This window comes from Phasianus colchicus, chromosome 5, assembly GCF_987193195.1.
Source record: "Phasianus colchicus chromosome 5, bPhaCol1.hap1.1, whole genome shotgun sequence".
NCBI lineage: Eukaryota > Metazoa > Chordata > Aves > Galliformes > Phasianidae > Phasianus > Phasianus colchicus.
In genome coordinates this window covers 35,368,062-35,387,109 of record NC_143440.1, presented here as the reverse complement: position 1 = coordinate 35,387,109, position 19,048 = coordinate 35,368,062, and the positions used below count along the sequence as shown (strand labels likewise).

At 36.5% G+C, this 19,048-nt stretch overlaps 1 protein-coding gene and 1 long non-coding RNA gene across 7 annotated transcripts in view; both read left to right on the top strand.

Moving 5' to 3' along the window:
- The window catches only part of STRN3 (striatin 3), a 55,305-nt gene extending 40,773 nt beyond the window's left edge, over nt 1-14,532 (top strand). For 4 of the 6 annotated variants that reach the window (XM_031593776.2, XM_031593774.2, XM_031593775.2 and 1 more), the window contains 8 exons: nt 4,676-4,851; nt 4,990-5,037; nt 6,099-6,220; nt 7,887-8,054; nt 8,304-8,444; nt 9,622-9,729; nt 11,461-11,547; nt 11,666-14,532. In XM_031593776.2, coding sequence (XP_031449636.1) covers nt 4,676-4,851; nt 4,990-5,037; nt 6,099-6,220; nt 7,887-8,054; nt 8,304-8,444; nt 9,622-9,729; nt 11,461-11,547; nt 11,666-11,835 — 1,020 coding nt within the window. In that variant the 3' untranslated portion in view covers nt 11,836-14,532. The remainder of the gene's footprint in view (nt 1-4,675; nt 4,852-4,989; nt 5,038-6,098; nt 6,221-7,886; nt 8,055-8,303; nt 8,445-9,621; nt 9,730-11,460; nt 11,548-11,665) is intronic. The other 2 variants (XM_031593773.2, XM_031593771.2) reach the window with 2 other exon arrangements.
- A 1,787-nt stretch (nt 14,533-16,319) lies between these two features.
- LOC149917848 (uncharacterized) overlaps nt 16,320-19,048 on the top strand; it is a 35,863-nt gene continuing 33,134 nt past the window's right edge. Inside the window, exon 1 of the long non-coding RNA XR_016466951.1 lies at nt 16,320-16,408. This is a non-coding gene — a long non-coding RNA (uncharacterized LOC149917848). The remainder of the gene's footprint in view (nt 16,409-19,048) is intronic.

Sequence of the window (19,048 nt, the reverse complement as noted above, 5' to 3'; positions counted from 1 at the left end):
TCCTCCAGGATAAAAATTCCCTGATACTTCTTTATTTCTGAAGTTGTTTCCAAGTAAGTGTGCATGTGCAGTACAGTAGGGCTGTGTCTTAGCCTGTACTTAAATATAGTGCTTGTAGGACAACTTAATCTCTTGTTCCTGCAAGCCACTTGTTTTTCCAGTAAGTCCCTAGACAAGCAGCTCATGTTAAGCTAAGTGAAATATTTAAGTTAAGAACAAAACCCACGAAACCACCATGCATTTGTTCATCTAAATTCTTGCATTTGCTTGCAGTAGTTCCATGCTCTTCAAATACCTTAGATGTGAACCATTATAATGGAAAATACAAGCAAAACAAACAGAAGACAAATCTCCCAACCCTCCCCAACAGACTTTCATTAGGTTTTATATTAAACTCCTTGATGAAATTCTTATTTTTGAAATAGAGGCTATGTATAGAGAGGATGGGAATTAAATTTTAAATCTTTATAGTTTTAATTGTAGCTGAATATTTTTTCTGTATGATAAGCATTTAGTGCATGGATTGTTTACAACAGCAGTCATCTCAAGTAATGTCTCTTCTAGGATCTAGTACTTCATGTTTAGTGCGTGTTTGTACTCTGAGAAAGTAGTAATATTAAATACTACACTTGTGATATTTTTGATAGTTGCACAGGGTATTGGTGTTTTTTGGCTGCAAATCCAGAAGTCCTGATTTATCAAAGCATCTAATGTGGAAATCACTACGTTATCAAGAAAAAAATGAAGGATTAAAATACTCCGACTAAGTTATTAGTTATTGCTTTTTAAATTGTTTGCTGTAGGTATATAGTGAATTGGGAAGACAGAGAAGGATGCAGGTCTCCTTGCTGTGGTGCTGTGGTATGAGGAGATTCTCTGGAATGCAGGGGCCAGGAAGAGCTTTTCTACCTGATGTTTGACTTTGTTTAGTTTGGGTGTGGGTTATTTGGGCTTTTTTGCCTTTTTTTTTATTTTTCATCAGTTGAAATTTCAGTATGATTTTCTGGTGGTTTGTAAGGCAGAATGATTGAGTTGCTTGTCATGTGCCAAAAAGTAGGCATTTCTAATTCTAATTGTTCTTCTGATCTATTCAACATTTCCTTCTCTGCCTTCCCACCATCGTAAGATTCTGTGGGTTCTTGTTATCAATTTTTGATTTAAAGAGATTATGGTAAAGGTCTTTTTTCTTGCTTTTGTTTTTCAAATGATTGGCATTTCAGATGGCGGTTTTGTTTTTGGTAGACTCTACTATTCTAAACATATGCTCTGTGACTTTTTATTGATCCAGGGACTGAGATTAAGAATTTAGCTGATCTTTTTAATTTACTGAAGAGGTAGGGAGAGGGCTGATGGGAGAGATAAATAAATCTACAGATGATGTTTGGTACTGTAGTCTAGCTCTTCTCCAATATCTGAAAAGTACTTACAGCAAGAGCAGGGCTGGTCTCTTTTCACTGGTGGCAGGTAACAGGAAGAGGGGAAATGGCCTTAAGTTGCACCAGGGTAAGTTTAGTTTGGATATTAGGAAAAACGTCTTTACTGAAAAGATTGTGAAGCACTGGAATAAGCTCCCCAGGAAGGTGGTTGAGTCACCATCCCTGAATGTGTTTAAAAACTGTTTGGATGTGGTGCTCACGGACATGATTTAGTAGAGAGTTGTTAGTTAGGGTAGTATGGTTAGGTTGTGGTTGGAATCAATGATCTTGAAGGTCTTTTCCAACCCAAGCAATTCTATGATTCTGATTCTGGCTTTTACCAGTAGAGCATTTAGGACTTAATGGAGCTGTTGTTCTATGCCTTTGTTTGGAGAGGTTTCTGACTTGTCCACTTCAAAATATTGATACATGGCATTACGTTTTATTTTTTACTTTTTTATTTTGCCCCTGTCCTGTTTTGTATCTCACGTTTGTCCTTTTGTAGTCAGCAAATACATTTTCTAAGTTCCTTGACAATGTTTTTGTGATGTGCACTTTTTTGAAATAGATTACTCTGTAACCTCTAAGGAAAAAATAAAGTGATCTTTTTAAAGATATGTTAGTTTTTTCTCTTGGCAAGGTTCATTAGAAAGATGGACAGGGAGAATTAAAAATCTGTTTGTATTCAATTGCATTTCAAGGAAAGGTGTACATGGTCTTTTCTTAGGACAAGATGTTGATGTCTGTTCTAAAAAAAAGGGAAGCCTTAAAGGCTGTACTTAGTACTTCTTTTTCCAAATGTCTGTCAGTTTGGTACCTTGTGCTTTAGTGAGTGTATCTGAACTACTGAGCATGAAGTTACTGTTGCAACAGCCATTTTAACAGCAACAATTAACTAACTTCTTGTTGTTTTTAAGTAAGGATGAGTGTTCTCAATCCTAGTTTTCTTGAAAACAAATCAAGTGAAGAAAAATCCCAAGTGTAACAAAAATCATTGAAGTGTGGATGCACACCACATTGAAAGACTCAAGGTCTTCTCTTTTATCTGGGGTGTAATGTGCTAAAATTAAGCACAGTTCTTTCAGATGCTGGGCTTTAATTCCTGCAAGCCCCAGACTGCAACAAGTGCGCGAGGCAATAGGAGTTCACCAGGTAGATGAATGTATTTATATAATGATGATTAGAAACATTAAGGAATTCTGTTAGCTAGAAAATTACTTCAGTAATTAAACAGAGCTCCAGAATTCCACTCTGCTCCCTCATAAAAAGAAGATATTATTCTTTGTATAAAGGTTGTATACTGAAGTATGGTTCTGAATAACATAAATATCAACAAAAAATACTGAGATATTCAGTGCACTGCAGAGAAGGAAGATTGGAAGTAAAATATTTTGTAATGAAATTTATTTGTTACTTGGTATATTAAAAAAAAAAAAAAGGTTGTGTTGCACATCTAGTAAAACAGACTTATGTTGCTTGGTCTGATATTGGGATAATTTGCATTTAGGCCAAAAAAAAACTGCTCAAATACCTTAATATACAGGGAAAACAGATGTCTACACATCTATAACTTAGAACAGTAAATTGTATTGTCTGAGCATTTCTATTTATTTTGTTTGGATATAATCAAATATAGTTTGAGTGACTACTGATAATTCAGTCTAGGATAGAGATATTATGGTTTACTGTTACATTATTATTTGATTTTTTTGTTTTCAGTGCTGACAGATAGTAAAATTTTTATTAGATATGAGAGCGTTTAATCTCTCCATAATGTTTCTAGAAGTATCTTGGAGTACTGAGAGATTCAGGCCTGTAGTTGAGAACTGTCTTAACAATTACATGGGTAGATGGTGTGTAAGGCAGAGTATAGAATGAGTATCTATTGATTCTTCATTTGCTAATTTTGGTTATCTAACTAAAATTAGCTTTCTAAAATCTCTTTATAATTACTTGAGAGGAAGAGAGAAGTATGTGTATGTCTATTTCTCCTTGGGTGGATGTTTCAGGATAAGTGGTATGTAGTCTTTTATAGGTCCTCTTGACTCTGAGTAATGTGAATTATATTTGGAGCTTTAAATTAGCCTGTTACGTTCACTAGAAGAAGTTTTCTGGTAACTTTTCTAAAATAACTAGGGTTAATATTAAGCATTTATAATTTGCGGGTTTTAATTTTTCTTTGAAGAGAATGAATTGGGTGCTTACTGATACATAAAGATAGCTTTTGTTCTGCTTCACACAGTAAATAAGTTGCCTCACAAATTTATTTAAAATTCATTAAAGCCTTGCACATAACACTTTATATAGTGTTGTTTAATATAGCTTTGTTTTCAGTACATAGATCACTCCAAAAGTAATGCCTTTCATATACTTCCACGAGAACTATACAGATGCAAAAAGCACAGTAACACTGTTTGATAGAGCAAATTACCAGCTGCAAAACTATTTTTCAACATAGTCACCACCATTAGCTATGCATTTTCACCGGTGATGAACAGTTAGTGCATTTTTTTCTGCATGGAAGAATTCAGTGACCAACCTTTGCTTCAAACGCACTTCTGTGTCAGTTGTCATTTTGTCAAATGGCTCCTCTGCTGCATTTTGTTGCACGGCAACAAAATATAATGGAATATTGTCAGGAAGTTTTAATCTCTACTGTCATACCACCAGCATCCACTTCTGATGTAGTGAGCCAATACAGTAAAATGTAACTTTCAGAGCAGAACTCATAGTTTAACTATTTATACTCTGTACATACCTTATCATACAATTATTCAAGATGTGCATATGGTTCCTATTATTCTTAGTCAAGATGTTAATCTAAGGAAGAAATCTGGGGACCTGAAGTTTATTTTAATTGTCTTCAAGTGATAATGGGCTTTTGAAAGTTGTAATTTCTTCCTTGGCTACAGAGAATATGATAAGCAATGAAATTGGATCTTTTTTTCAGGGAAGAACTAAGGTATTGTTGTACGAAAGGATTAAAACCAAAATATTAAAATCAAAGCTTGTTTGCTTATTCAGTATTGTGCTCTTTTCCACACTGGAACAAAAGAAGCTTCTACAGTAGCAAAAAATACATTGCAGACTTAGTTGCATGCCAGAGAGAGAATTACAGATGCCTATAATCAATAGAGAAATGCATATTTAAGGTTGATTATGTATTAACTGAAAGAAGAAAAGCAAGCTTTTCCTAAATACAAATACTTGTTATACATATTTATAAACTCAATGTAAATTATGCCTTTTCTTTTTTTAAGCTGCCAGCTAATAAAGATGCCTTCCGAAAGACATGGAACCCTAAGTATACGCTACGCAGTCACTTTGATGGAGTGCGGGCATTAGCTTTTCATCCTGTAGAGCCTGTGCTGGTTACAGCCTCTGAGGACCATACTCTAAAACTTTGGAATTTGCAGAAAACGGTTCCTGCCAAAAAGTAAGTATATGGGTTTTTATGAAGTATCAGTTTTGTTTTAAAAGTCTTTGAAATTGATTCTCTTAAAACTCTTAAACGTTTTTGGAGTTTTTCAGCGGACTTCGTTTTTTATAATAATTTTTCCTCTTTATCTTTCAGGAGTGCCTCTTTAGATGTAGAACCTATCTACACATTTAGGGCCCACATGTAAGTATTTATCAGAATTACCTGATAATGTTTTTTATCCTGGATTCATAAAACATCATATAGACAAGATTAAACTCTTTAAAACCAGGTAAATACTGAATCCCTGTCATTGATTGCTGAGTCCATGATAAAACAAAAAGAAAGGAGATGTAGAAGATGACACAAATTGCCTGAGCAGTGTCTTGGGCTGTGGCTTTTAATACGTAAGATCTAAAGAAAATAGATATGATAGAACACTAGTAGTCTCACATAGTAGTTCCCAGATAATTTTTAGAGGTGAAAAATGCAGTTGCAGTCATCAAGAAAAAAAAAGAAGGACTTAATGCAGACTCAGGGTTCATTCCTCCCTCCTTGTGTTAAGTATGTAGGTGGATTCAGCTAGTAGTATCTGTGTTCACCAGCTTTAAATATATAATTCCAGTTTGGAATTATCTGCATTTAAGACCAGTAAGCTTTATTTCTTAAGCATGACCTGTCATGAACCAGCCATCTAACTTTGGGATATTGCTACAAAGCAGTTAAACCTGACTTAGTGGTATGTCCAAAGGTGCTACTTCCTTTGGGACACAGCTTGTCTAGTGTCACTGCAAACAGGTTCAAGAAGTTAAACCAGTAGTAGTCCAGCCTTAACCAAGAAGTACTCCTCCTAGAATTATTTTTCTGAACCAGTTTTCTGGAGCATAGGTTTCTGTCCATCTGAGAAAGTTCATAGTATTAGTGGCAGAGAGCTAGAACAACTTCTTTCAGCACAACTAGTTTTTAGATAGGCAAGATTATCTGTTCTTTTAGAAGATTAAAAAAAAAATCCTTCATGCTTTGCAGGTTTAGTTTCTATTGAAGAAAGATTGTGTTACTGAATTGCTTAAATTTTGATTGTTAAGTTGTTGTAAATATTTTAATATAGGTTTGTATAACTTGCTGAGACTTAAGATTTTAACATAATTGTTTATTTAATCCAGGCTATTTTTTGTTTTGTTTTTGCCTTTTTAAAAATAGATTGCAAAATTCTAACTATACTGTTGGCAGTATCAGTAAACTACTTATTCTCTGTCTCCCAATAGTGGACCTGTATTGTCATTGGCAATTAGTTCTAATGGAGAACAATGTTTCAGTGGTGGTATTGATGCAACCATCCAGTGGTGGAACATGCCTAGCCCTAACGTGGACCCATATGACACCTATGGTAAATACCTTTTGAAAGGAAAACAACTGATAGCTGTTGTCTTGGACATAAATTTTCCACTCAGTAACATGTTTTCTAAGCTTTTTGTGCAGTATGAATGCCATTTATCAAATGAATTGTTTTCAACTTGTGTGCGATTAATGTTCATTGCTTATTTCCATTTGCATTAGTAACATGCTTTCTATAGAAATGCAAGAGCTTGAGAGGCAAATCCTGAGTTTTAAAAAATGAAGAAATCAGTCATATCCCTTTCTAAGAGACATACATTTTATTTTGGTTTTCCAAAATTTGGAATTTTAATGCCATGTAGGCAAATTGTTTGTATTTGCATTTTGCTTCCCATAGCTAATGACTTAAATTGCTGTTAACTGGATGGGAAACTAATTTGTCTCCTTGATGCTGGTGTGGATTAACAGTATCATGTATTACTGAAGTTTGAATTGGTATAAAGGCAGGACTGTTCTGTATTCTTGCTCTTTTCCTTGTGTCACAGTAGTAAGTGACCTGGTACACCACTCAGACTGCATAATCTGTATTAGTGAAGTGGAAACAGGGTAGTACTGTCTTGCATCAATTTAAAAAGACCAATAAAGTGACTTTATAATTTACACAGGTCTCAGACGGTCTCTACTGAAGTAACAAAATTATTTTTAAAAGCCAGAGCGCTCTTGTTGTTTTTCTTCCCTAAAGATTGTTAGTAGGGCTTTTGTTTGCAAGACCAACTTGAAAGAAAAAGCAGTATTACTGTAAAGGCATCAGAGTTTGAATAACTCATTGGAGTTTAAATATCTGATGAATAAGAAGCTGATCTTTTTTAGATGGTTTTACATCTTGCACAAAGAAAAGGCTGCAATAAAGAATCTTTAAGATGGTAAATTTAGATAAAGGAAGCAAACCTCTTAGAGAGGAGGTTATAACAAGTGTTTCATTCTGGAAAAAGGGGACAAAGGTATTTTTTGATAAAGCTGTCAGAGGTTGCGTATGATGATCATCTGTGTAACGTACCTGCAACTTAAACAATAAAATTAAGTCTTTTAGTTTTGATTTTTCCCTTTTCTTGCTTTCCTTGGTAATTAATAACAATCATTCTAACTTTTTTTTTAAATGAAATGCTCTAACTTAAGTTCAGTTGCAGGTTGTTCTTCAGTGTAATTTCAACAGATGACTGAACGAGTTAATAGCTTGCAAGTTTGATTTGCTAGCAAGCTACTTAAATATGAAAGTCTTAGTTTGTCCTTTTAGCTAGCAGCATGGATATCAGGCTGTTTAAAATTTCTCTGAAATGATCCTTTTGGACAGTGGGCTGTTACCTATTGTGTTCATTATTCATGTGCAGTGTAGTGGACCATTTTGCTTGTGAATCTGATATAAATTATCTGTAGGCTAGAAAATTACTTGAATAAAAAAGGGCAGAAGCACATATCTTGACTTTAGTTTTCTATCTGCAGTCAAGTTAGCTCAGAATTTGCACTTGCATTGAAAAAATTGACACTTAGGTTTTCCTGCTACTGATATTTACAGAATAGATGAGTACAACTAACAGATCTGTAAGAACACAGATGGATAAATTATCAATATTTTAGTAAATATTGCTGTTTTACTTGAAATTTGATTTTATTGCAATGCAATCAATACTTATTTTGTTCCTAAACTTTTGTCTTTCCAGAGCCAAACGTTCTAGCTGGCACACTAGTTGCTCACACAGATGCAGTCTGGGGTCTTGCTTACAGTGGTGTAAAGAATCACTTACTATCTTGTTCAGCAGATGGCACTATTAGATTATGGAACCCACCAGAAAAAATGCCCTGTATTTGCACTTACAATGGAGAGAAAGGTAGGTTTTTTGCTGGGAAATTTTGGTTTTGAAAATTTGTCATGAGACATCTGAAGTTCTTGGCTTGTCCATTTTTCAAAGCTAGTTAACAGGATTAAAGATAAATTCTTTTAAGATAATCCTGATGCTGTGGTGTTATTCTGAAGGGAGCAAATTAAGTATGAGTATAAAATAAGCTCAATGCTTAAATTGTTAAGAATTTTAAGATGTCCTGTTATTTCTAAAGGCATTTTTTCCCTCACTTTTTAGAGCATGGAATACCTACTTCAGTTGACTTCATAGGTTGTGATCCTGCTCATATGGTGGCATCTTTTAACACTGGCAGCACAGTCATCTATGATTTAGAAACATCTCAGTCGGTGGTAATGCTTTCATCCCAAGTAGAATCTGGTAAATAAAGTTCTTTTCTATTTAGTGTCTAGCTTGAATGAGGCACCTGTATGAAAGTTTTATCATGCGGGATGTAAAAAGATAAGCTTACAATAATTAAGAAGGGATTTAAGCGTAGAATCTGTCCAGATTGTGCTTCAGTCCTCACATACGGAACATGTAGTAATAGAAATTCTGTTGCTACAAATAAGGTGTAGACATAGCTCGTTGTTGATAATTGTATATAGCTGATGAAACTTGAAGTAGAGGAGCTTTCTTCAGTACTTCATTTTCTTGAACCTATGGAAGTGTTTCCATAAAGAAAACATTAGTTTCTGATTATTCCCATCTTTTAGATCTCAAAGAGATGAGAATAATCAGAAACTGAATGTTTTCATTATGAAAGAAAAGAGATCTAAAAGAGTATTGCAAGGAAAGAATTTGCTTTTCCTATCCAATTAGTCCAGTTCTCTTAGCGATTATACTTAAAATGTCAAGTAGCTTATCATAAGGTTTCAGCACAGATTACAAAAATCTGCCAAAGCTGTACTCTGGGTAGCTTGTGCAAAGCTGACGTTGAAAGTGAGAAGCACCATCGCAAATTGGAGATATTCTTTTCCTATTTTGAAGAGAATCTCAAACGGAATCAACAAAACAAGAATGAAGGAGATGATCCTTAAGGCAGGAAGCGCATTATGGAGAGTATTCTAAGAACTTCAAAAGAGATTCTAAACTGTTCAGTGGTTCTTTAAGCTGAAATACATAAAAATATGTCTGCTGGAATCTTGTTGTTTAGATTAACTTTAGCTTTTTGTTTGTTTTCGAGATGTATCTTTTTTTATATGGAGGTATAAGAAGCGTATTCTAAATATATGGGTAGTTTTGTTTCTACTTCGTTAACTCTGCCCCAGAGTACTTCCCCTGATTTGTTTGCCATCCATCTCAAGGATCTTTCTTATGTATAAACCAGTTGTGCAGCTTTAACCTTAAAGTACATTGACAGGAGTATACCCGGCTTAATCTGTCTCCTGTAAAACAAGACGCTGGTTGTTATTAGATGTACTGATGTTGTTCTGAAGGTGCTCTTTATATAATATTAGTTAATGCAGTAAGCTAAAGTAGAATGCTAATGTATTCTCATTTTAGCTTTAGCCATTTCTTTAAGGCAAATGAATGTTTGTGTTTTTCTTATTTTCAGGTGTACAATCAAATAATCACATTAACAAGGTAGTAAGTCATCCCACACTTCCTGTTACTATTACAGCTCATGAAGATAGACACATCAAATTTTTTGACAACAAAACGGGTAAGGGTAAAGAGACCATCTGTATATATGAATATGTTCCAAGTAGATCTGGATGGATATAGGAAGAATCCACTTGTAGAGAACGTACTAGTGACCAAGACTTCTTGTAGTTCTAAGATAAACTTCAGCACTTTCTATATGAAATTATGCCATCCCTTGCAGCTGTGACTTCAGCAGTCAGAAATACTCTTATGCAGAGATGGTTATGGCAGACAGGAATATGCTTTTAAATTAGCAAGATGTTGATTTATAGAATATTTATTCCTATTTTCATCATTCCCATGCTTATAAGTCCAAATATGTATCAGTTATATTTTAAATTCCCTGTTGTAAAAATCATTACTTAGTACCAATGGCAAGAAATAGCCGTTAATTCATTGTAGCAGTAGAAGCTTTTGTTATACTTATGTTGCTGCTTAAGTTCTGTTCTACTTCAATTTTTGAATCAGCAGTCATTTTCTGTGTTATCCTACTAAGTTGGGAGAAAAAATCAGCATAAACTGACTTTTGTAAGTATGTGTGCAAAACCCCTGTTTAAAATGTCTGCTTAGGAGATGGAGAATGGGTGTTATTCTGATATTTTTGTTTTGTTTTTGTTTTCCTTTTCATTTTAAGGGCAGAAAGCTAAGGCTTTTTTTTTCCCCACTTCTTCTCATTTATGGTCATTAAATATGTTGAAATTATCGTTCTGAAATTCACATGTATTGCCAAGTCTTTAAAAGAAACAAAGGTGTAAAATAACAAGGAAGATATGGCATAAACAAATAACTGGGTTAAAGACTGGAAATGAAAGATGACCAGGAAGAAATGTAGATCTTTGTAGGCTTGAGAACATGCACATTAAATTGTGTGGATAAATGTGAGGGGAAAAAAATAACCAACAAAATCAGTTTATATATTGTATGAATTCCTGATGCATACACACTTGTACTTTGTGTTCGTCTCCTATTGCTCAATAAGGATATATGAGTGTTTAAGAGAATGGTTGAGCGTATGATTAGAGATCTTCAGTAGCTTTTCAAGGAGAAATGACAAATTAGGCTAAGATTCTTCAGGACAAGAGAACTGGACAAAGATGACAGAACTTTTTCATGTTGGTTACAATCTTACTATGGACTTGTTAGCTTACTCTCTTCCAAAACAAGAACTAAGGTTCAGCTGACAACCCCAAAAGGTGATGTGTTCAGAACACAAAGAGATGACTCTTCATTTTGTTTGAAGTTAAAATTTTTGCAACTTCTTGACATGAAATGGTAAATGTAGTGTTAGAGTCCGGGGAAATGGCACAAAGTGTAGTTGGATGTGCAGGTAACTGCTTTGGTTTGTTACATAACTGAACGGTTATTTTTAGAAGTTGGAGAGTATCTTGCATCTAAAGTACCACTTAGTTGTCCTGTTAGATGGACCTTCAGTATGACTCAGTAAGTCTCTTTTCAAAGCTTTGTCAACACTGTGTCAAAGTGAACAGATACAGGGACGTTTGCTGGACCAAAACTATTGTTGTTGCTATTTGAGAAGATGCCAGATACATCAGTACTTATGATATGAATGCCTTTGAGAATTGCCATTTACCCATATGTTTGTACAAGTCTGTGGTTGAAACTTAATAATTTCTAATAGAACTGTAGTTTTCAGATATTCAAATCAGTGTTATTCTTTATTGCATCTAACGGGAATATTTTTAAAAGAAACAGTGCTTCCCAGGAAATTGACTGTTTATTTTGCTTTTAGGTAAAATGATCCATTCTATGGTTGCTCACTTGGATGCTGTCACGAGTCTAGCTGTAGATCCTAATGGAATCTATTTAATGTCTGGAAGTAAGGGTTTTTTAATACTCTTATGTTTTATGGATTTTGTATTTCTGTTGCTTTTAAGGATCTGACAAAAATCTAATTTCGTCTTTTTTTCATTTTTTCTTGTTTTTTCTCCAAATAGGCCATGATTGTTCCATTAGATTATGGAATTTGGACAGCAAGACATGTGTGCAAGAAATAACAGCTCATAGGAAAAAGCTGGATGAATCAATTTATGATGTAGCATTTCATCCATCAAAAGCATATATTGCCAGTGCAGGAGCTGATGCCCTTGCCAAAGTATTTGTGTGACACAGCAGAACAAACCTGCATCATAACAGCAGGTCTGTTTGGACAAAAAAGAGGGAACGCGTCACTGCCATCAATAAGGTTACCAATAAGACACTACATCTGATCTGCCTGAGTGAAGGCTCTTAAGTGGGGCAGGTTTCAGTTGGTGAAAAGTCACCACATCTTGAACAATGTCAGGCTCATTCATTTAACTGTAATTACTGTATTTGGGGGGGTGGGGAGAAGTAAAAAAGGAAAACCAGTATTTGTAGCCTTGACTGGATATGAACTGAGCGTATGTCTGTTCTTTAGGTGTCTTTAAGCAAACGTGGAGTCTGATCTTACAAAAGACTTTTATTTTGGACTCTGTGTGCTGCCTTAGGGTTAGGAATGTGGTGCTCTTGTGGGGGGAAGTGAGCTCCAAGAGTAGCTTTCTTTTCATCTCTTAGTAATCTTCTGTTTATCAGTTGAATGCCACAGATTCCCCTTTTAAACTTTTATTTTGCTTTAAAGAAAAGGAAATTTAACTTAAAATATTTTAGCATTAGTTGCACAAAATGTTTGGATAAAATTCTAGTTTTTATAAGTCTTTTTATATATTTAGCCTGTCACAACAGTGCTCAAGATTGTATTGATAATGTTTTTCTGCATTATAGAACCCTAAAACACAGAGAACTCACTGACCCGCTGCCGTGTAACCACACTCTTCCCTTCTTTTGCCTAATACAGCTCAGCTAAGTCCTTGCATAAGGATGCTAATTCTTCATCATCGCATAACTGTCTTCATAAATAAAGGACTGTAAAATGTGTTTAAATGAAACACAGAGGGGTTAACACCCCCCGATGAACTCTTAAAAAAAAAAATATTAATCTTGGCATCCTATCACTATGTGATATTTTGTACATCTTACTGTATTTACGAGTTTATTTATCAAGGATTACCCATCTTGCTAATGGCCTATTGTTATTTATTTCACTTTTTGTTGGTCTTTATATCCTTTTATGTAGTGTGTTTAAGGGCCCTGTATATCTATTATGGCACTCTTTGAACAGTCTAAAATAGATAAGAAAATGGGACATTTCATGATTCTAAAGTTGCAAACCAAGATTTTTTTTTCCTTTGGTTAAGTATTTGAAGTGGAGTGGATTCCAAAAACCAATCTTGTTTCAGAACTTTGGAGTGAAAAAATTTTTTTGCGTTTCAAATAGAATACAAAAGTAGTTGATTCAAGATTCATAAATCTGCTGTGTTTTGGCTAGTTATTCCCTGCTTTTATTTTATTTTTGGATGTGCTTCAGTTTATGGTGTAACTAAACATTTTGTTTGTGTAATGCATGATTAATACAATAAAGTATTTTTTCTAGTCTTCCACAAAACTTTTCTGATCAGTTTGCGAGTTTTGATGAGTTTTGTAAGGTTTCTGTTTTACAAACTATGAATCAGCAAATTTTTAAGATTGTACCACATAGCAGAAGTACAGCTGTTGAAAAATAATGTATATAAAATGCATATAATAAATATTAAATGGTGTACCTGTATGTTACTGTTGGCTACATTATTTTGTGTTGCACAGTTTGAAAGTGTCATTCTACAAGTTACTAAATTAGGTCTAAATTTTAGCAAAATGATCATTTGTTTGTTATGCTTATAATCTCCTTTGCTTTTTGGAAACTGTAATAGTTGTCTGGATGTCAACACTGTTTCAAGCAGCACCATCCACCTATAAGAACATGTTTCCACAGTATTCTTAAAGCTTTTTACAAGAACAAGCTGAAAATTGTTAATGTATTTTTAGAGCCCTTATAAGATGATCATGCTGCTTTTGCCTATCTTTGTACATGAAGTGATTCTCAAGTGATTTAGCAGCCAGGGAGGTACTGTTTTTACTTCAAACTGCCATGAGATCATTGTGTTGAATTTAAAGGAAATAAAACACTCATTCATTTCTAAATGCTCACAATTTGTCCGTATGTCAAATGTTACCCATTAACCTTTGCTATTTCTGTACAAGTCCTCCAGTAAAGATTATGCCCAGAAGGGCAGTTGTCTTTGTAAAAGGCTGGTCCAACAGGTCAACAGTTTGCATCTCTGTGATGAGTTGCTTTTATTTATCAGTAGAAAAGAAAACTGCAATATGAAACTTAGATTTTTATGCAAAAGTAGTATGTTTAGGAATAAAACATTTTTGCTGGAACATGTTCCTATAAGTGGTTCTAGCTGTATTGTTCCATGTAAGTCTCCAGTTCAGCAGTAAGAATGTATCTCATGCCATCTCATGTCAAGCAAATTAGTTTTTTTAAAACAAGGGGAAAGGGTGCCCGTGGTAGACACAATACTGCAGTAATATTCTGAAATTAATTTTGTTTTAGTAATACTGTTATATTGTTTGAAATGTGTTACAGTAAATAATAATTGTATAGGAATTGGATAATTCAGTCCATTATCATGAAGATTGAGGTGAGGCCTTTCAGTAACTGCTTGTAGGACACTAAGACTTTACTTTTGAAAGTAACATTCAGCTGATTTGCACTTTTTTTCCTTTCAGTTTAAAGCATTCAACTAATCAACAGACAAGAGAGTATTTGAATTTTATTGGAAGTAATTTCATAATTGCCTTTTCTGAAGCCAAACATTGTTTCTGGCAGCTTTTCCAGACCGCTGCATTTTAATGCTTAAATGAAATGTGATTGTTTAATAAACATTGCCATGCATAACAATTACTTTTTTTGAGTTGTATTAAAATTGAAATGGTAAAAACAAAAATTGCTTATTTTCTTTAATTGAAATCTTAGTCATCTTAGTTCACTAATGCATAGCAGGTCAAATGCTGTAGTGAATCTTCTTTTATTGAATATTGGCAGTAAGTTTATTTACTGTGGGGTATAACATTCTAAAACCTTTATTTTTATTTTTAGAATAGAAGAACTATTGTATTGGTGGTGGAAACGCTGATACTTCTGAAATGAATGTTTCCATTTAGGAAAAACATCTCAGCTTCTCTGCAAGGACAAATTTCCTTCTATTTTGGAAATGAGACCTAAGTGATGCACACTCAAAAACCTGATGGGAAAAATACCAAAATGTTTAATATTTAGGGTTTGGTATTTAGAACAGAGTTGTTTGAACATTCCTACTCCCTATCTTGCTTTGTATTGTAGGAACTCCTTTAAGCACTGAGCTTTCTGCAGCTTATGAAAAGTATGTGTGAAATACATCTGAAAAGAAGTTTTAACAAGCCCCAATCAAGAACCTTCCCTAATTTAGAAATGATATGAAAGTATTTTTTCTAACTGGGCAGTAATTGGTAACTTTTTTTTTGTGGAACACTGGGCTTGAGGGCACATTGTCAGACTGTATGTCTTCCACTGCACACTAATTGATTCATTTTAAAACTGACTGAGTGCTGTCCTGTTTTAAGATTTCAAATCAAAACAAAAGGAGGCCCTGGGATTGTTTTTAAATCAGGTGAGCATGAGCGATGGTATGAGTTCCATATTTAATGTTCTCAATATTTGGAGAATACACATTTGTGAGCTCTAATGAAACTAAGTTTGAGACTACTAAGAGATTGGTAGTGTATTTTTTAAAAGTTCAAGTTAAAAATGTAAAAGTAAAAAAAATTCATCAAAATGCATTGCTTTGTTTTCTAATTTTAACACAGAACCAAATACTGGCTGACTTGGTGGGAAATAATATGCCCTTCTTTTTAGTCCTCCTCTTATCTGATGTTTTAATGCCTGCCACCCCTCGTAGAAGACATCCAGTCTCTTAAGTGTGCATAGATTAACAAAGTATTTGTTTTTAAATATTTATGGTTTTTATGGGAATCAATATCTCTGGAGAATTTCCTAGCGCTACACAAAAAAGCAATGTGAGGAAGCCTAGATTATAGGACTCTCGTTTCCAGGAATCGCTGAACCTCAGTGCTGTGGGAGTCTCGGCTGCGGTCGGTGCAGTGACAGTTGCGGTGCACTTCAGCAGTAGTTTCGGTTTCCTTGCTTTGCACGCACATCGAACTGAACGGTTGTCACCGTGAGGTGTGTTTTCTGTGATTTAGAACCTTGATTAGGAAACTTGTAACTTGTTACCAATTCCCGTTCATCTTAATTTTGGTATTGATAACAGCTGGGAGTTAACTGATAGCGTTCAGCTATGGCTTAGTTCTGAAGCGCAGCGCCCGCTGTGTGCCAGCCAGCCCCGTGCGCGGGCTGTGTCGGTCAGCGCCGCGATAGCGGGGCTCCTCTGCCGGGGGTAGTGCTGAAACGCCGCGGGTCGGTGGGGGTATGTAATCTGCAGAGCGCGCTTCTGCCCTGCAGTTGCTAGAGGCGCTTGGGATGGGGTTTGCGTTTCGGTGCTGCACAAGTGAATCAGAAATGAAGGAGCGAGACGGGGGCCCGGGCCCGTGTGGAGCGGCGCTCCGGGGCTGTGGCGGGAAGCGCTACTCGCCTTCACGCGCGGGCCGCTCCGCCGGCTGCGACCGCGTTCACGTGCTCCCCGCGAGAGCAGAGCAGCGCCTGCGAGGCTGAGGCGGCCCGAAGGCGACGGCGGCGACCGTCGAGCGGGGCCCGGGGTGCTGGGTGCCGACAGCAAGCCGTGAGTAGGCCCGGGCAGGCCGGCGCGGGGTGGGAGGCCTGGGCGGAGGGGAGGTTGTGCTCGCCTTGCTGGTTCCGTGTCCCTGACGCCGTGTGCGCGCCCTGCGTTTGTGCGGCCGCACCGGGCGCTGCTCGGTGAGCTCCTGGAGGCGGTTTGGTTAAGGCCGGTGGTTCGGCTGAGAGCCTCGTGCTCTTTCTTTCGTCGGCCTCCGGAGCCGTTTTCCCTCGGGGGTGGTGCGGACAACGTTTGCTACTGGCAGCTTCCAGGTGGCTGGCCTGCTTTGTTGTTGGTTTGGAGTTCTTTTCCTGTAGTTTCAGGTGCCTGTACAGCTGTTCCTTTGCACCCTGGAACGGGTGGTTTTCTTGTTGAGATGCTGTTTGATTAATGTGCGGGTGTTGGGTTTGTTTTCTGTGCTTTCCAAGGGGAAGGAAACGGCATCTTAGTGACAGCAAGTCCTGTCAAATGCTTTTCACTATCACTTTGTTACTGCAGTAGTTGTTTGTGAAACAGGAGCTGTACTTCAGTTTTGTGCATTAGTTCTTTTACTCTTTTGCCTTTGATAGCCCAGGTGACTGACTGCCACTCAAAACTAAAGCGTTGCATTCTGCTAGGATGATATGCTAACAGTAGCTGTGCAGAAGAATTTCTCAGAGGGCTGAAGGAGTTTTCATAATCTCAGTGATCTGTCTGACATCTGAGTGTTTCTATGGTGCGTATCTACATTCTGCTGGAAACTTCTTTGGTGGATGTTTTTGTTTGAAAAGGCAACTAATTCTGGCTGTTTTCTTTTAATTGTATATGCAGCTCCCTCTGGTCCACATTTAGACCTGAGCAGGTCAGTTCACTTTAAGTAAAGTCTTTGCTGATGTGTCTTTGCTGTGTGCAGTGCAAGAGTTCTGTCTTGCTTCTAAACCAGCTCCTAGCCTGAATTAAAATGCACAGTCAGTGTGGCAACATGGTGTGCTTCACTGCAGTCAGAATCTTTAGAGGAGATAAAGCCATTGTCTCTTACGTTTCTGAAGTAAGTAAGTGTTATTAAAATACATAAGAGCAAGTGTCAGAGAAATGCTGAAATTACTTAGAAATAAGTTCTCAATCAAACAAACTGTACCATTAAAAAGCTTATTTTAAATCAAAACCATAATTCACTTTTAAGTTAATGGTAAACGAGTATTGTATTTTTTCTCATTTTTACTTTCCCAAACTTTGCCAATTTTTTGACTTGATGTTGTCTGTCTTTTCCTTGTATTCCTTGGCAGTGAATTGTTTATTGTATTGTAATCTGATCACGTACACCAGGGCAGAAAAATAGTTGTTATCCCTCTGCTTACATTCTGCCATATTCTGATTGCTGCTAGGTCATAAAGGCTGTATCTGACCTCAGCGGAGGCTGAAAAAGTTTAGTTAGTATTTGCTAGTGAAAACAACCGTGCAGAATTCTCATGGCTGTGTCTTAGGGGTTGGTCCAGGGCGAGGTTTAGCTGTGAGTTCACTGCTACCCTGAGGCTGGGGAGGTTCAAGCCCACAGCGGCCAGCTTTCAGGAGGGTAGGCTGCTCCACAGCAAGGGAGCAGCGCTGTCCACCCATTCATAAGTGGACTGCAGAAGCAATGCTGTTTCCTTCATTGTATCATCATTCCCTATCTAGGAATGGCTAGAGCTTTCTCTAGTCCTGGAAAAGAGGAAGGATGCAGTACTGGTTTGTATGCAGGCGCAGATAAATGTAAATAAATGTTAGAACAGTAAGTAATAAAAATGACTTATGATTGAGGATACTTCACTAACTGAACTTGATTACTTGAAAGGAAAGGAAATTATGATCCTAATGAGATTAAATTTAAAACAGTTTGCTTCAAAGCAGAAGTCAAACTTCTGGAATTTATCATAGACCACAACTTTTCAGGACCTATTCTTCCTTCAGCTGAAACCACAGGCAGAATCCCTGCTGGAAGCCGAAAGAGAGTAAAGAATCTGTGCTGCAGTTGACAGACATACATAACTGGAAAACGCTCTTGCTTAGATTACAAACTATTCAGTCAAGGTTTCTGTTTATTTGGTGTCTATATTTGGGTGACAGCTGATCACAAGCTTTTCAAACACACTCCAGTTCAGTTTCTCAAGAAAATCCTTTATTTCCTGTTCTAGGTCCAAACCAAAGCCAGTCAGCATGATTTTCTTTGGACTGCTGTTAGTAGGCTGGGGATCTAAAGCCTCCAGCTTCCAGACAGTTTGTTAAAGATACAAGCTGATCTTCTATGACAGAGTTCTCAGGCCTCCAATGGCACTTGCGTGCAACAGAGAAATTTTCTGTGATTTTTGTGGCTTTGCTGCTTACTGGAGCTAACTTACCCACAAGCCTAATGAAAGGAAGGGAAGTGCTGAGCAAACCAGAATCTCTGCATTTAAAAGCAGTGACTGAGAGAGCTTGAGAAGCTGTCCCATTAAAAAGGTGGCCCAAAATCAAGACATCAGAAGTTGTCATCACATACGTTTTCAGAACAGAGGAGATGAAAACAGAGTATTGTGTGGAGCCATACTTCATAGAAGAGAAGGCATATGTGGCAACACTAATATGAAATGCAAATAGCACTGCAAACAGTTATGGGAGAAAATACTATTCTGCTGAAACTACTCCAGTTCG